Source organism: Elephas maximus, chromosome 20 (genome assembly GCF_024166365.1).
Source record: "Elephas maximus indicus isolate mEleMax1 chromosome 20, mEleMax1 primary haplotype, whole genome shotgun sequence".
NCBI classification, from domain to species: Eukaryota; Metazoa; Chordata; class Mammalia; order Proboscidea; family Elephantidae; genus Elephas; species Elephas maximus.
In genome coordinates, this window is record NC_064838.1 from 15,585,304 (window position 1) to 15,597,475 (window position 12,172).

General features: G+C 41.7%; 1 protein-coding gene across 1 annotated transcript in view; it reads right to left on the minus strand.

Moving 5' to 3' along the window:
* Window positions 1-881: 881 nt before the first annotated feature.
* Window positions 882-12,172, minus strand: part of TAFA4 (TAFA chemokine like family member 4) — a 130,680-nt gene continuing 119,389 nt past the window's right edge. Inside the window, exon 5 of the mRNA XM_049863386.1 lies at window positions 882-1,084. Within this exon, the coding sequence (XP_049719343.1) occupies window positions 882-1,084 (203 nt within the window). The remainder of the gene's footprint in view (window positions 1,085-12,172) is intronic.

Here is a 12,172-nt window from a genome sequence, read left to right on the forward strand (position 1 = left end):
ATGACGCCAGTCAGGGGACAATTCCCTGCAGAAATGATGATTAACTAGAAAAGAAGGGAGGGACGCACTTTCCATGCAGTGTGAACAGCAAAGACACTGTGGCAAGAAGAACAAGAGAAGGCTGTGGTGGTTGGTGCAGAGAGAGTGGAGAGGAGGTGGCTAGCCAGGTGACACAGGCCAGACTGTGGAGGGGCTAGTGGACCAAGAGTGGGAAGCCATTGAAAGATTTCTGGGAGAACTAGCTCGGAAAGTTTGCATTTCACAAGGGTTATTGTACCCATAGTGTGGAGAACAGACTAGAAACTAGAAGGGAGCAGGAGCCCAGGGGAGACATGATAGCACATGATAGCCGGCTGGACAAGGTTTTATGTATGGTGACACAGAGTCGTCTAAAGACTTGGGACGCAGATCCCAAGGATGAAGTAATAGTTGGACATGAGGAGATGAGGAAGAAGCTAGGTTTCTTAGCTTGAAAGAGTAGACAGAACTGGAAGAAGGATCATTTGAGGAGGAGACTGTTGGCTTAAAAGATTTGAATTAGAGTCTTCCACCATTCGCCATTAAATTTCCTTTAAGGCAGTAGATATTTCTACTTTAGTATATCATCTGTATGTGGATTCTTGCCTTGGTGGTGTTTTGCTACACTGCCTGTCAGCCCTTAAACCTGAACTCTAAATCGGGCTCATGAAGGAACTGAAATGAATTTAGTGGTCCTGCTGAAAATAACGAGTTCACCCACCAAATCACTAATCTATAAAATCTGACACAAAGGGTGACTCTGGGAAATGAGCTTTGCGAAAAGGGTGGCACTACTCCTGTCAAAAGCCTCGAGAAAGCCAGGTTTATCAATGTGAAATAATGTTGTTTTCTCAGTGGCAGGGTTAAATCAAGGCGGGAAACCCCACAGTTAACACTGTGCTGAAGTTATAAATGACAGCTGTGTTTTTGTCTATACTTGCCTTTGTTGTTTTGACTTTATTGCCACTGCTACAGGACCAACCTGAGTAATCAGGCAGCACTTTACAGTCCTCTCCTTCCAAACAGGGATCCATGTGACACCACCATTTCTGGATCACGATGGAAGCTGGAAAAGGAAGGCCAGATGATATGTATGACACTTTTCTTCCTCCAAATGCAGACAAAATAAAGCTCGAAATGGACTGTTGTTAGGTGCCATTGAGTCAATTTTGACTACAGTGACCCATGTGACAGAGTACTACTGCCCCATAGAGTTTTCTTGGCTGTAATCTTTATGGAAGCAGATCGCCAGGTCTTTCTCCAGCAGAGCTTCAGGGTGAGTTCAAACCGCCAGCCTTTTGGTTAGCAGCCAAGCGCTTACCTGTCGCGCCACCAGAGCTCCTTCGACATGGGTTAGTACGCTGAATTCAAAGATTACTAATCACGTTTGTTTGACCCTAAGTACACAGGGTTGCTATGAGTCGGAGCTGACTCGAGGGCACCTAACAATAACAAGTAAATGTAAATAACCCACTGAGCATTATACTGTACAAAATAAAACATCTGTTCTTTGCAGTTGGCTATCCTAGTTTAACATAGATAGTGAGAGATCTGAAGCTTGGGTGTAGGGCTTCCTGCGTCTGAATCTAGCTGTGCTACTTTGATTTCTAACTGATGTTGGACTAGTTATTTAACTTCTCAAACCTCAGTTTCTTCATCTGTAAAATGGGAACAAAAACAGAACCTTTTTCCTGAAATGTCTTAGAGATAAAGCTAATCCTTTGTGGGAAACTCTTCTTACGTAGGCCTGTCACTGTGTTCTCAGAAAATATTATTATGGTCGTCACCTTTGGGCACAGGCTACAATGGTGGGCATTAATACTGCAGATTTGTGAAGTCTAATGCTGTTTGCCACCAAAAGCAAAGACTGAAAGCAATAAAAATGGCCTTCACGCATGAAGCTTGGAAACCCCTGGGTGGGACAAATGTTAATGCGCTGGGCATTTTGATGCACTGCAACAAAAAGGCTGGAGGTTCGAGCCCACCCAGAGATGCCTCAGAAGAAAGGCCTGGCAATCTACTTCTGAAAAATCAGTCATTGAAAACCCTATGGAGCAACTGATTACATGGAGCTCATCTCTTCACGCCCTTCCGGTAAGTGCTGAGTGACCAAATAAAGTTAATCTCTAGAAGCCAACTGACAGTGAGTGGGGCTGGCAGTCCCTCACATTCCTACATTCCAGACTGATTAGCTCACCTGTGGAATTCACCTTCTCCTTACCTCACTGTTTCCACAACAGTCTGCCAGCAAAATGATTTCTGTTTTAAGCCCACGAAGCACAAGCTAGTACCCTGGGTTCAGACCCAGGCTGAGAAGTAGAGGGAAACTCCATCAGCTTTGGTTGGCTATTCACACAGAGTCAGAGGGCAAAAAGGCTGTGATTGACTTTAAGGGTGAGCCCAGCCAACGGGCTGGTACAGGACACAGTTTAGGGTGAAGGGGCATGAACCCTGTTTTTCTAATTGAAGCAGCAACTCAGCTTCAAGCAAAGCTGTAGAAATTCTAATACCCACTGCCAAAGTCAATTCCGACTTACAGCGACTGAAGTCGAACTGTCCCATAGGGTTGCCAAGGCTATAATCTTTACGGAAGATGACAAGCACCTTTTTGAGGGCTAGATATCCTGCTAATTGCCTTCACTGGTTTTTTTTTTTTTAATTGAAATTTTACTATAACAGCAAAAACGGTTATTTCCCTGCATTTTATAGAGATGAGATCTTGAGGTATTAAGCGACTTGTCCAAGGCCATGGAGTCTGAAAGCAGTCATGTCAGCGTTTGGATGGAGGCAGTCAAACACTAGAGCTCACCAAACCCGTTGCTGTGAGTAGATTCCAACTCATAGTTGACTCATAGCGACCCTATAGGACAGAGCAGAACTGCCCCATAGGGTTTCCAAGGAGCACCTGGTGGATTCGAACTGCCGAACTTTTGGTTAGCAGCCGTAGCTCTTAATCGCTACACTACCAGGGTTTCCGGCTAGAGCCCACAGCTTACCTTAAATACACCCCGGCCCTCACACCATGGATCTCTAGCAGAAACAACTCCTTATACAGAGGCTGCAACAAAAGTAAGTAACTTAACACTAAGGCACTGCATTTAAAGCCAGGGACGGATTATCCAGTAATCAAGGTATGCACGGGCTTAACTGTGTTTCCTTACTCGACTATATAAGGTAGCTTGCTTACTCTAAGTCAGTGCGTACCAGGCTTACTGGTTAACTTGCCCCTGTTCAAACTCTTCCCAGTTGAGCAAACGCTATGTGGCAGGATGAGGACACAGGCTGATTTTATTATTGGCTGAAGTGACCAGACACGGTGTCCTCCATACACATGGCCACCGCTCCCAATTCTGGGGTAATCTATGCAATAATTCCGCCAAAACCAATAGCACCTAAGTAAGGTAGATTCATGATCTGGGAGAACCATTTGCTGTTTAAATCAGGAGGTGCCAGCCCTGAGGAAGAAATATAGCGAAATGGGTTATCTGTCGGAGTCTGTCACTAAAGTTGACTGGATGGACGCACTGGGTCAAAGCCTGAGAATGTTATATTCTTTTCTGCACCAAACATCTTAACAATCTCACCTTAAAACTTTATGAAGCTTTGTTACTTTCTCACTTTCCAAAGCACTTTTACCTACCGTTCTTCTTTAGACTGTCCCAACAACTTTGAAAAGCAAAAGGAGTAGGCAGATGGTTCCAGAAATAAAAACAAGAGCTACCTACAACATTAAGCAGCATGAGGAGGAGGTATTAGAATCGAGATTTTCTTCCTCCCTGTTACGCAGTCTTTGTACTATATCACATTTTAAAATAACATTTTAGATTAATAAGTGCTACCGAGAGTCTCACCACAGTATTAGTAATCAAGTCAGAATTTCTGAATATTTGGGGTTGGTCCCGAGCGGGCATAAAGATAAATAAGAGATGATTTGGTTCCAAACCCTCAATTTAAAGTCCCATCTGCAGGACTTGAAAAGTTATATAAATGTTGACAGAGTTTAGTTATATTTACAGAGTTACACTGAAATTAAAATTTTTTTATCTCAAACTGTCCCTTAAACAAACTTACTCAGCACTGGGAAATGAAGACCTCGCAATATTTGAAAAATGGAAGACGCAAAAGAAGTCTTGAGAGGTAGCTGTCCAAGCGCAGGCAGGAGTGGCACTGGGTGATGAATGACCTGGCTGAAGTGAGAGGTCAGGGAAGCCGGGACGCTCAGCTGAGGAGAGATCTGGGAAGCAAGCCCTAGGGACCAATGCAAGATTAGACTTGATTGTCTAAGCAGAAGGGAGCCATGGAAGGTTTCTGAGGAAAGCAGTACAGTGAGGCAGAGAAACCTGAGTGCTGGCACAGTAGTTTGGCAGGGAAAGATGCAAGAATTTGGGCCAGAGAAGAGGCTAAAAGAGAAGGCTGGTTGATGTGTGAGTGAGATGAGAAACTAGAAGTAAATTCACTGCTGAGGAAATGGAATGAATCAGATTGCCTCAACTCTACAGCAGAGAAATGTCAGCACTTCTTACTAGACGCATAGGCAAGGAAGATGAGGCCAACAACTGGATAGGAAGCTCGAGGAAGGGAAAAAATTTTAAGAAATTATTTGCCTAGGATTTTGTTTAAAGATTTAAATACACAGAAAAGCAGCAGCACCAAAGAACAAAAACAAAAAACCAAACCAGTTGCCACTGAGTCAACTCCAACTCACGGCGACACCCACGTGTGTCAGAGTAGAACTGGACTCCACAGGGTTTTCAATAGCTGATTTTTCAGAGGTAGACTGTCAGGCCTTTCTTCCAAGGTGCATCTGGGGGACTGGAATCTCCAACGTTTCAGTTGGCAGCCAAGCACATTAGCTGTCTGCACCACCCAGGGACTCCTATATAAGAGCAGACTCTCATTAAATTATTTCTTTACCAGTTTTCCTTCACTTAAGCAGAAAATATGGTGTGATTCCTTGAAAGACAGATTTGAAAATGCTCCCTTAAAATAGCAAGCTGCCCCAGGATTTAAAATATTTCTATTTGCAAAATAAAATCACATCCATATCTTTCAGAATAATGCGCTGGGTTAGGTGCCCCTATAAGTAGATCCCCATGCATCTGTCAGTTTGTCATACTGTGGTGGTTTGTGTGTTGTGTGATACTGGAAGCTATGCTAACGGTATTTCAAATATCAGTAGGGTCACCCATGGTGAACAGGTTTCAGTGGAGCTTCCAGACTAAGACAGACTTGGAAGAAAGACCTGGCAGTCTACTCCTGAAAATTTAGGCCAGTGAAAACCTTAGGAACAACAGCAGAACATTGTTTGGTATAGTGCTGGAAGATGAGCCCCTCAATCGGAAGGCACACAAAATAGGACTTGGAAAGAGCTGCCTCCTCAAAGTTGCTGAAGCTGTTTGCCGTCCAGTCAATTCCAACTCTTAGCAACTCTACAGGACAGAGTAAAACTGCCCCACAGGGTTTCCAAAGAGTGGCTAGTGGATTCAAACTGCTGACCTTTGGTAAGCAGCCGAGCTCTTAACCACTGCTACCAGGGCTCCCCTCCAAGTAGAGTCAACCTTAACGACGTGGATGGAGCAAAGCTTTCAGGGTCTTCATTTGCTGAGGTGGCACGGCTCAAAGTGAGAAGAGCTGCAAACATCTATATTAATAATCAGAATGTGGAGAGTATGAATCTAGGAAAATTGGAGTGGCCAAAAATGAAATGGACCCCATAAAGATTGATAGCCTAGGCATTAGTGAGCTGAAATGGACAGGTATTGGCCATTTCCAGTTGGACAATTATATGGTCTGCTGTGCCTGTAATGACAAATTGAAGAGGAATGGTGTCGCGTTCATCATCGAAAAGAATATTTCAAGATCTATCCTCATCTATCCAGAAGTACAATGCTATCTGTGATAGGATAATATCCATACGCCTACAAGGACAACCAGTTAATATGACTATTATTCAAATTTACCCACCTACCACTATTGCCAAAGATGAAGAAATTGAAGACTCTTGCCAACTTCCACAGTCTGAAATTTATCAAACATGCAATCAAGACGCACTGATAATTCCTGGTGGTTGGAATGCAAAAGCTGGAAATAAAGAAGGATCGGTAGTTGGAGAATATGGCCTTCATGATAGAAATGACGTTGGAGATTGTATGATTGAATTTTGCAAGACCAACAATTTCTTCATTGCAAATAACTTTTTCCAACAACATAAATGGTGACTATACAAGTGAACCTCACCAGATGGAATACACAGGAATCAAATTGACTCCATCTGTGGAAAGAGACAATGGAAAGGCTCAGTTATCATCAGTCAGAACAAGACCAGAGGCCAACAGAGGAACAGACCGTCAACTGCTCATATGCAAGTTCAGGCTGAAGCTGAAGAAAAGAAGAGCAAGTTCAGGAGAACCAAAATACAACCTTAAGTATATCCCACCTGAATTTAGAAGCCATCTCAAGAACAGATTTGACACATTAATAACCGAAGACAAAACGAGCTGTGAAATGACAGCAAGGGCATTAGACATGAAGAAAGCAAAAGATCACCAAAAGGACAGGAAAGAAAGAAAAGACCAAAAGGGATGTCAGAAGAGACTCGGAAACTTGCTCTTGAACGTAGAGCAGATAAAACAAAGGGAAGAAATAATGAACAGAAGATTTCAAAGGGCATCTCAAGGAGACAAAGTATTATAATGACCTGTGCAAAGAGCTGGAGACAGAAAACCAAAAGGGAAGAACACGCTCGGCATTTCTCAAGCTGAAAGAACTGAAGAAAAAATTCAAGCCTCGAGTTGCAATAGCGAAGGCTTCTACAGGGAAAATGTTAAATGATACAGGAAGCATCAAAAGAAGATGGGAGGAATACACAAAGTCATTATACCAAAAAGAATTAGTTAATATTCAACCATTTCAAGACGAAGCATATGATCAAGAGCCAAAGGTACTGAAGGAGGGAGTCCAAGCTGCTCTGAAGGCACCGGCAAAAAACAAGGTTCCAGGAATTCACAAAATACCAACTGAGATGTTTCAACAAGCAGATATAGTGCTGTAAGTGCTCATTCAACTATGTCAAGAAATATGGAAGATGGCTTCCTGGTTAACCAACTGGAAGAGATCTATATTTGTGCCCATTCCAAAGAAAGGTGATACAACAGGATGTGGAAATTATCAAACAATATCGTTAATATCACACCCAAGTAAAACTTTGCTGAAGATCATTCAAAAGCGGTTGTAGCAGTACATGGGCAGGCAACTGCCAGAAGTTCAAGCTGGATTCAGAAGAGGATGTGGTTTAAAACCAGGAAGGGTGTGCCTCAGGGTTGGATCCTCTCACCATACTTATTCAATCTGTATGCCAAGCATATAATCCGAAAAGCTGGACTATATAAAGAAGAATGTGACACAAGTTTGCTTGCAGAAAGTGAAGAGAACATGAAGCACTTACTGATGAAAATCAAAGACTAACAGCCTTCAATATGGATTGACTGCATTTCAACATAAAGAAAACGAAAATCCTCACAACCAGACCAATAAGCAGCTTCATGACAAACAGAGAAAAGGTTGAAGTTGTCAAGGATTTCATTTTAATTGGCTCCACAATCAACACCCATGGAAGCAGCAGTCAAGAAAGGACACATTGCATTCAGCAAACCTGCTGCCAAAGACCTCTTTCAAGTGCTAAAAAGCAAAGACGTCACTTTGAGGACTAAGGTGTGCTGACCCAAGCCATATTTTCAATCACCTCATAAGCATGCAAAAGCTGGAGAATGAAAAGGAAGACCAAAGAAGAATTAACATCTTTGAATTAAGGTGTTAGCAAGAATATTGAAGATACCCTGGACTGCCAGAAAAACGAACAAATCTCTCTTGGAAGAAGTCCAGCCACAATGCTCCTTCAAAGCAAGGATGGCAAAACTTCATCTCATATACTTCAGACATGTGTTCAAGAGGGATCAGTCCCTGGAGAAGGACATGGTGCTTGGTAAAAATAGCGGGTCAGGGAAAAAGAGGAAGACCCTCAAAGAGGTGGATTGACACAGTGGCTACAACAATGGGCTCAAATATAACAACTACTGTGAGGATGGCACAGGACTGGGCAGTGTTTCCTTCTGTTGTACCTGGGGTCGCTATGAATCAGAACTGAATTGGTGGTTCCTAACAACAATATAAGTAGATACTTCATCCATGATAGAGTTCCTTTGTGAAAGATTTAATAGCAAATGTTCTTGCAGAAAATGAGCTGAGACAAAGGACCCAGAAGTAGGATTCTATTAAAGTAACTTGAGAAAATCTGCCCACTTAACTGAAACTTGTCTCCACAGGAAAATAAGTTTGTAGGAGGCATATATTTTTTTCTTGTTACAAAATAGCATAATACACTTTAAATGAGAAAGTGTCTTGTCACTTCTATTTTTAAGATAAAATTCTTATTCTTTAAAAAGCTCCAAGCCTTTCTGGCTTATGAAAACACATAATATCCCTATTTTCAAGCTGCCAACCTGAAAGGAATAAAAAAAAAAAAGACACTGAAGCCCTGGTTTTATGGGAGCAACTAAGTACATTCTACAATGTTGTCTTCTAGGTGAGATTTTAACATGACTAATTGGCTATTCTGCTTCTGGCTCACGTTCCTTTTTCTCAATTGTATAACATCGATTAGGTTTTATTTTTTTTTATGTCTTTCTCAAATAAGTACTGCTAGGTTAAATAAAACATGGTACGTATTTATATAGCTATTTAGATAAGTCCACCTTAAAATGAGACTATCAAAAAACTGGTTCACTTCTCCAGAGTTGGTCTCCCATATGTTGACTTAGTTTATTTAGTTGTACTTACAGAGTTAAGGTTTTTCTAAAAAGTGTATTTTTACACTGAAAGTATGGACAGGAAGATTAAGGAAGCTGTTCTGTGGTCTAGGTCTGTCTTCTCAGCTCAGCGTGGTCTTGCACAAGCACGTCCACATAGAGTGGGTGCATCTATGGAAGGGTTTCTCAACTTTGACATTACTGACATTTGGAGACTTGCTCAAATGCCAAATAATTAAGTCTTTATCACAGATCCTAAGAAACCCTGGTGGTGCAACAGTTAAGCGCTCGGGTGCTAACTGAAAGGTTGACAGTTCAAACCCACGCAGAAGCTTCATGGGAGAAGACCTAGCAACCTCCTCCCGTAAAGATTACAGCCTAGAAAACCCTATGGGGTGGTTCTACTGTGTCACATGAGGCTGCTATGAGTCAAAAATTGACTGATGGCACCTAACAACCACTAATCCTATCATAAAAAATCATAAGAGGGAAGTAATTCAGTCAGTCACTGAGAATGTTTTCTTTGTCATAAATACAACCTAGTCTTTGTTGTGGGGAAGTGTCCTGAACATTATAGGATGTTTACCAATATCCCTGGCCTTGACCTACTAGGTACTAGAAGCATCTCCCCCCTCAGTGTGACAACCAAAAATATCTCCAGACATGGCCAAGTGTCCTCCAAATTGCCCTTGGTTGAGAAATATTAGCCTATGGTTATAGAAATTTACTCAGCTCAGAATGAGAGAATTAAGTTCCTACTCCCCAGAAAGGAAGTTTGAAACCTTTTTAAACCTTTTTAATAACAGAAAGTTAGGTGGACTGACTAGTGGGATAAGTCCACATGGATCCTAAGAGACCCAAGGGGAGATAAAGAAAGGAAATGCCTATTCTAAAGGCACACAAAAGAGTGAGGGATTTTCTTCAACAAGGAGCTCCAGTAAAACTCAACTTTGTCACTGGTGTGTCATAGCTACAAGGGAGAGGAGGGAAGGATAGGATAATAATTAGACTGAGGTAGACAAACTCTGATAAATGAAGGCCTCCACAGGAGAAGAGATGGGGTCAAGAATTGCGCCCGTGAGAAGCCAGGGGCATGCGTTTACCAGGTTAGAGAAGGTGAGGAAGGGCAAACTTGAGGACTGGAAGTAGTCAGGTCTAGCTCGGAAATGGTGGAAGACGAGAGAGGATGAAGTCAACAGAACCCTTAATGCTAGAGGCCTTAGATTCAGTTAAATTTTAGGACTTAATTCCTGCCTTCTGGGAATTTACATTCTAAGTAAGTGGGTGAAACAGAATATGCTAATAAAAAAAAAGGATATGCAGTATTATGATAAAAGTTCATCTAAAGCATCCTAGGAATTTTAGGATCTCTGAATTCAACAGGTCACCTTATCAGCACAGATTTCCGTGGCGTGTGTGTGCGCACATGCGTGCACGAACGAGCGCGCTCATGCGTGGAACTGCCCAGGCAGAAAGCAGGAAGGAACACATGGAATAGAGGTGGCATGGTGGTTTACCATGGATTAGGATTATTTTCACAAACCAAAACTTTGTTCCGGTGTGATGAACTACCACAGCCTCTCATTAGAGTAGGAACTTTAAGACTTAATTCTGGTCTCCTTCCCTCCCACTAGGATGGTTCTCTCTCCCTTTTGCCTTGCAGTTCTGTGCTGCTGAAGTGATTGCAACTCCTAGTGACCTAATGTGACAGAGCAGAGCTGCCCCATAGTGTTTTCTTGGCTGTAATCTTCACAGAAGCAGATCACCCGGTCTTTCTCCTGCCGAGCTGCTGGGTGGGCTCAAACCACCAGCCTTTCAGTTAGCAGCCAAAAGCTTAACTGTTGTGCCACCAAGGCTCCTCCCCATAATGCTTTCTGAGTAAAAGTCATCCTTGCCTGTTTTAACATTGTCCAATGCAATTTTTCTTCCACACCAGACACAAAGGTGCTAAATTAAAATGTGATGGATGAACTAACATATTGTCCTCCCATCTTCCGAAGAGCTTTTGTAAAGTAATCCTTGCTGTCACTTACCTGACTGCCACGGAGAAAAACTACTTCTTTTTTTAAGTGGCATGGATATTTAAAGAAAGGCCCTGTGCTCCTCACATAGTCCATAAAGCCATGAAAGTTGTTGGCATTACAAACAGTAACTCTCATCCTTAACTAAGCAAATTCTGACATCTCAGAAAAGTAGAAGAAATTCAGGCATTGTCCAAAAAAAAAGCTTTAAGAAGTAACTGCCACCTATTCCTAAACTTCTGTGTTATTAATCTTTTTTACACCCAATGTTTAGAAAGCATTCACTTTGACAAAATAAATTAAGCTTCATTGTACTACACATTTATCTCATTTTATCATAAATCCACTGCCTGCTATCTGTTGAGCTGTATTTTGATAAATGCATAGAATAGAGTTCCCATCACAAAAACAGCCCCGTATACACCACCAGACAACTTAAAGAAAAAGAACGAGAACACCTAACAGCTAAGCAGTTATCTGTTTTAGGACCCAAGTAACCATACCAAACCAACCAATCAAAAAAACCAAACCCACTGCTGTTGAGTGAACTCCAACTCATGGCGATGCCACACGGTTTCCAAGGCTGTAAATACCAACTAAAATAGGCTGCCACGGGGACACTGGTGGCTTCCACTGCCAACCTTTCAGTTAGCAGTCAATTGCTTTAACCACTGTGCCACCAGGGCTCCTTCAAGTAACCATAGGCTCACTGAAATAATTCTCTATTCCTACTCCCAAGCTCTAAAAGAATACCAAAGATATATTTCAATAATTCAGGGGGTTTTCATGAGTTAACTATAACAAAAGTTTTGTTGGGAGAAGAAAAAGAAAAACAGGGAATTTTTCTCTTTGTTTGACTAATAAAAGCCATGGTTTTATGGAAAAGCAATAAAAACACTAGATAAGTATCTGTGGTGTGGATTAACCAAATGCATAAGGATATTCCAATGTCTATGTCAACATTAATTAGTGCTCCGCTCCAACATCTTTTACCTTTGTTTTAATTTAAATGTAAATTTCAAGTGAATTTTACATGTTAGATCCTCTCTATTCTTATTGACAAATAAGATAAGAAGAACGTATCAGGAGAGGCTAGATCTTCCCACATGCCAATTAACAGCATGATACCACATAATTATTACAGGATAAAGACTAAGCAAGTAAACCTAATAATCCCTAATGGAAACATATTCGGGTGAGGTACAGACGTTCAGGAGAATATGAAAACAGACTCTCATCCCATCTAAAGCCTAAACTACAACTTGCTATACCTCCTCAGTGACTTTGACTTAATAGACACTTTTTTTTAATTTAGTACCGACTGTTTGC